At 36.1% G+C, this 5,658-nt stretch overlaps 1 protein-coding gene across 1 annotated transcript; it reads right to left on the bottom strand.

The window, feature by feature from the left end:
* Positions 1–282: 282 nt before the first annotated feature.
* Positions 283–676, bottom strand: LOC308638999 (superoxide dismutase [Mn], mitochondrial-like; the record flags this gene model as incomplete). The annotated part of the gene is made up of 1 exon (XM_081276915.1): positions 283–676. The coding sequence occupies exon 1, from the start codon at positions 577–579 to the stop codon at positions 283–285; it is 297 nt and encodes a 98-aa protein (XP_081133041.1). The 5' UTR covers positions 580–676.
* Positions 677–5,658: the final 4,982 nt, after the last annotated feature.

Genomic DNA, 5,658 nt, shown 5'->3' with positions numbered 1-5,658 from the left:
GAATGGTTCCTTTTAACAGTATATAATGACCTTCTTTATCCCTTTTGATTAACTTAGTCTTGAAGTCGATTTTATTCGATATGAGGATGGCCACCCCTGCTTGCTTACGAGAACTGTGTGTGTGGTATATTTTTTCCCATCCTTTCACCTTCAGCCTGTGTATGTCTTTTCCAATCAGATGTGTCTCCTGGAGGCAGCATATTGTTGGGTTTGTTTTTTTAATCCATGATACCAGCCTATGTCGCTTTATTGGAGAGTTTAAGCCATTAACATTCAGAGTTACTATTGATATATGGTTTGAACTTCCATCCATGTTTGATTGTTTATCCTTTCAAAAGAACCAAAGTCACGTTTGATAGCTTCCAGCAACTCTCCTTTGGGTTCTCCACCACCATTAGGACTCAAATTTGTCCAGAAAATGGTGTGATTGATATGACCTCCGCCACTGAACTTCAGTGCAGGTTGAAGGGCTACCTGAGCAGTAACATCTCCCTTGGCCAGCGCCTCCCGGTACTTGTCCTCCGTGACGTTCAGGTTGTTCACGTAGGCTGCGTGGTGCTTGCTGTGGTGCAGCTCCATGATCTGGGCGTTGATGTGCGGCTCCAGGGCGCCGTAGTCGTAAGGCAGGTCGGGGAGGCTGTGCTTCTGCCGGCAGCCCAGAGCCCCCAGGGCTGGGCGAGCCCATCATTCTTCCAAATGAAAATATTACTTGGCTCTTACTTGCATCCATGCTTTCAGGAAGTAGTTAGCATATAAGCCACAAGTTTCAAATCATAGGAGTATCTTTTAGTTTATTTTGCAAATGAAATTAATTTGCAGTGAGAAGCCCATATTTCTAATTACCTGATAAGGTTAATTGGCTAATTTTCATTTCTATTTTTTAGGGGCAGGAAATTACTGTCAGCTGCTAAATCCATGGTTTTTGTTGAATCACTGTCACATTTTCAGAAGTAGCTGCATTACTAATTTTTACTGGCCAACATTCTCCAAATTATGGTAGAGGCTTGTTTAAATTTTTAATTCTTATTTTTTAACAGCTTTATCAAAATATTATTAATATACCATTAACTGCATATATTTGACTATGCAATTTGGTGTTTTGAAACAATCCATGAAAACATAAGCAAAATCAAGATAAAGAAAATATCTATCATGTAAAAATTGTCTTTACACTTCTTTGTAATCCTTACCTCATTCCCTCCCCACTCTATTCATGCTCCCAAGTAACCACTGACTTTTCTGTAACTATATACTAGTTTTTATTTCTTAGCATATTATATAAATTGAAGCATACAGTATACATACCTTTTGTCTGTTTTCCTTTATTCAACATTAGTATTTTGATATTCACCCATGTTATGACATGAAGTAATAATATATTTTATTGTCTAAAAGCATTCCATTGTAAGGTAATTTGTTTATTCCTCCATCTATGGATGGATTCTGCAGGTTTTTAAATTTTGGGGCTACTATGAATACAATTACTATAAATACTTATGTACAGATCTTTATATGGTTATATTCTTTCATTCTTTTTAAATAAATACCTAGGTGTAGAATAGACACTACAAGTATCTGGTTCACTTATATATATTAAAATGTTTTCTAAAATGGTTGTGTCATTTTAAACTTCCACCAAAAGTACATTACAATTCCTCCATATGCTCACTAACACTGGTATTATCATTTTTAATATAAATACTTTAGCTATTCTTTTTTTTTTCTCTCTTTTTTTAATTTTATTGTTGGTTGTTCAAAACATTACATAGTTCTTAATATACCATATTTCACAGATTGATTCAAGTGGGTTATGAACTCCCATTTTTACCCCGTATACAGATTGCTGTGTCACATCAGTTACATTTCCATTGATTTACAAATTGCCTTTCTAGTGACTGATGTATTCTGCTGTCTATCCCATTCTCCACTGTCCCCTCACCCCTCCCCTCCCCTCCCCTCCCCTTCTCTCTCTCCATCCCCTCTACTATAAATCGTTTCTTCCACTTATATAATTTTCCTCCTACTCCTCCTTTCCTCTTATATGTAATTGTGTATAACCCTGAGGCTCACCTTCCAATTCCATGCAATTTCCCTTAACTCTCACTTTCCCTCCCGCCTATCATCCCTGTTTAATGTTATTCTTCTTCTCCAGCTCTTCGTCTCTACCCTGTCCTTGGTTACTCCCCTTATATCAAAGAAGACATTTGACATTTGTTTTTTAAGGATTGGCTAGCTTCACTTAGCATAATCTGCTCTAATGCCATCCATTTCCCTCCAAATTCTATGATTTTGTCATTTCTTATTGCAGAGTAATACTCCATTGTGTATAAATGCCACATTTTTTTAATCCATTCATCTATTGCGCAAGTTAACAACCAGAATCAACAAATGGGACTTACTCAAACTAAAAAGTTTTCTCTCAACAAAAGAAACAATAAGAGAGATAAACAGGGAGCCTACATCCTGGGAACAAATCTTTACCCCACACACTTCAGATAGAGCCCTAATATCCAGAGTATACGAAGAACTCAAAAAATTAGATAATAAGATAACAAATAACCCAATCAACAAATGGGCCAAGGACCTGAACAGACACTTCTCAGAGGAGGACATACAATCAATCAACAAGTACATGAAAAAATGCTCACCATCGCTAGCAGTCAGAGAAATGCAAATCAAAACCACCCTAAGATACTTTAGCTATTCTAATAGAAGTGTCATATATTGAGACTTTATTTTGCATTTCTGGCATTACTAATGGAGATGGGCATCTAATCCTGTGTTTTCCCTCTGTATGTGTTCCTAAAGAAGATGCAAATATGTGCCTGTTTTTATTGGATTGTTTAATGACATCAATTATTCTGGAGAACCATTTATATATTCTAGACATAAGACTTCTGTCAGATGCATGATTTACAAATAATCTCTCACAGTTTGCAAGTTGATTTTTTCATACCTTAATGCAGTCTTAGAGCACCATCTTTTAGATGAAATCCATTATATCAATAAGTTCTCCCATAGATGATGTCTTTGGTGCCAATCTTTGGCTAACTCAAGGTCACAATGGTTATTATCTAGAATTTTTACAGCTTTAAGCTTTACATGATTCATTTTGACTGAATATTTGTGTGTGTGCCTCTGTATATGTATGCATGCATATTCAGCACAAAGAATAGATGGAATTCCATTTGGGGGCATATATGTAGTTACCTATTTGTACCAACATTGTGTTGAATATGTTTTCTTCTCTATGCTATATCGCCTGCATAATTTTGCCATAAATCTGTTTTTGAAAATGTGTGATCATATTTCTGGATGGACCATTCTCCTCCATTAGTAGATCTATAATCTATCTACCTCTCTATCTGTTTTATATCAATTATGAAAGATATGAAAAATACCTACCCCCAGGGAGAAAGGAGGACAGTGTGGAGTATGGGGGAAGGCAAACAATGGGCTCTGAACTCTGGACTTTCACTCTTTCCCAACAACAATTGGTTTTAAATTTTTGCAGCTCTTTCCCGATTTGGGCTTTGAACTTTCACAACTGTTCCCTCTGACAGCCCATCTGACGCATTCCGCAAATGATTGAAATCTCACTTGTTATAACTCAAATCTCCCTTAAACCTTATAAAAATCAGACCTCTGTTGTAATCAGTTGCCATTTTCTCCCCTGAAAATGTGCCATTCCGCTGCTTAATAAAGAAAGCTTGCTGATCCATTGACGTCTGTTCCCCATTTTGGTTATTTTTGCTTTCAAATTACACTCTACATTGATTACTAGAGCTTTATATAAGTCTTGAAATAGGTAGCATGGTCAGAGAGCATACTTTGTATTACCTGAATACATACAAAGTTGTCATCATTTGTTTTGAGACTCAAAATATTATCTATCTGAGCAAATCAAATGTCTACTATGCAGTTGGAAAGACTATATATGTATGTGTGTATATATATATATATATATATATATATATATATATATATGTATATATATATTGCTGCTGTTGAGTGAGGAGTTCTGTAAATATCAATGAAGTCAGATTTGTTAAGAGTGCTGGGTTTCTTTTGTGTGTGCACCTTTACTAATTTTTTGGTCAAACAACTATCAATTATTGAAAAAATGGTACTGAAATCTCTATCATTTTGGACTAATTGTCCTTGAAGCTCTAGCAGTTCTTGCTTCATGTATTCTGAAGCTCTCTTTATTAGATGCATGAACATTTAAAATTGTTATGTCACCTTGATAAATTGACCCCTTTATCATTTTGAAAGTACCTTCTTTCTCCCTGACAATATTTTTATATCTTTTGCTCTGAAATATAATTCATCTGATGTTACTATCACCACTCAAACTTCCTTTTCACTAATGTTGTAGTTGTATAACTTTTTCATCTTCTACCTTTAATCCATCTGTACCATGAGACTTGAAGTGTATTTCTGGTAAGCAGTATATAGCTGCATATGGCTTTCTTACCTAATTTTTAAAGTACTTAGCCCACTTATTTCTTTGAAAAAAAAAATATATTTTCACAGACAGTAGCAAAAATTGTACAAAGAGGTATATTTATCCAGCTTTTTGAAATTGTTATGTATTGTAAAATTAGAGCATAATATTCAAACTAAGAAATGGCATTGGAATAATTCTGTCATTTTATGGTATGTGTGTACACCTGTAAGTACTTCTGAAATTAAAATACAAAAACATTTATTCATGACAAATATCTTCTCTGTGCAACACTTTTATGGACACAATCCCCAGTCACTGGCAACAACTAATCTCTTTCATATATTTCTTTTTTTAAACATTTTTGAGAATTTTACATAAATAAAATTATACTCTGTGACACTTTGAAAAAAACAATAAATGTTGGTGAGAATGTGGAGAAAAAGCAATTCTCATATGCTGTTGGTGAGAATGTAAATTAGTACAACCATTATGAGGAACAGCATGAATTTCCCTCAAAAACCTAGAAATATAACTAACATATAATCTTTGTCAGGTCAATGGAGGTGGCTGAGGAACAACACACTAAGCCACCCACCACTCAGGCACTGCCGGGTTGAACCACCTGTCAATCGGCAGGGTCTCCTGGCCAGTCCTGGATCTTAGCCAGCTTCCCCTGACCAACCCCAGTAAGACAAGGGACTCTAAAAACCCCTTTTCCTGTCCCAAGCCGTCCCTTCCTGCCCTAAGCCCAATAAAAATTGCCGGTGAGCCCAGGCGTGCTTCTCCTTAGACTCACCCTGTGGAACTGAGGGTCCCAACCAGGAGCAAAATCTCAATAAAGCCTCATTAAGCAGCCTTTTAAATCTGCCTCCTTTTGGTTGCTGCTGCTGATCTTACATCTGTTGAATATATACCCAAAGTAAATTGCAACAGTGGTCCACTTCATCTTTTGAATATAGCACTCACTGCACTATGACTTATTTTAAAATGGACATTTTTTTTTTCTTTTTCCTTTACTCCCTCTTTAACCTGGGAACAAGGCTAAGACTTACCTTTTTTTGATCCCAGACCTAGTTATCGGTATTTGAGCACACACCCACCACAGGAACCAAGTAATTCAGACTGTAATAGGATGGCACCTGAAGGTCTAAAGAATGGCTATCTCCCAAATTAACAAGTGAATTAGAAGCCCCCTACAGGGAACACCT

This window comes from Spermophilus citellus (genome assembly GCF_964194105.1).
Source record: "Spermophilus citellus genome assembly, chromosome: X".
In the NCBI taxonomy this organism is placed as follows: domain Eukaryota; kingdom Metazoa; phylum Chordata; class Mammalia; order Rodentia; family Sciuridae; genus Spermophilus; species Spermophilus citellus.
This window is presented reverse-complemented; position numbering and strand designations above follow the sequence as displayed.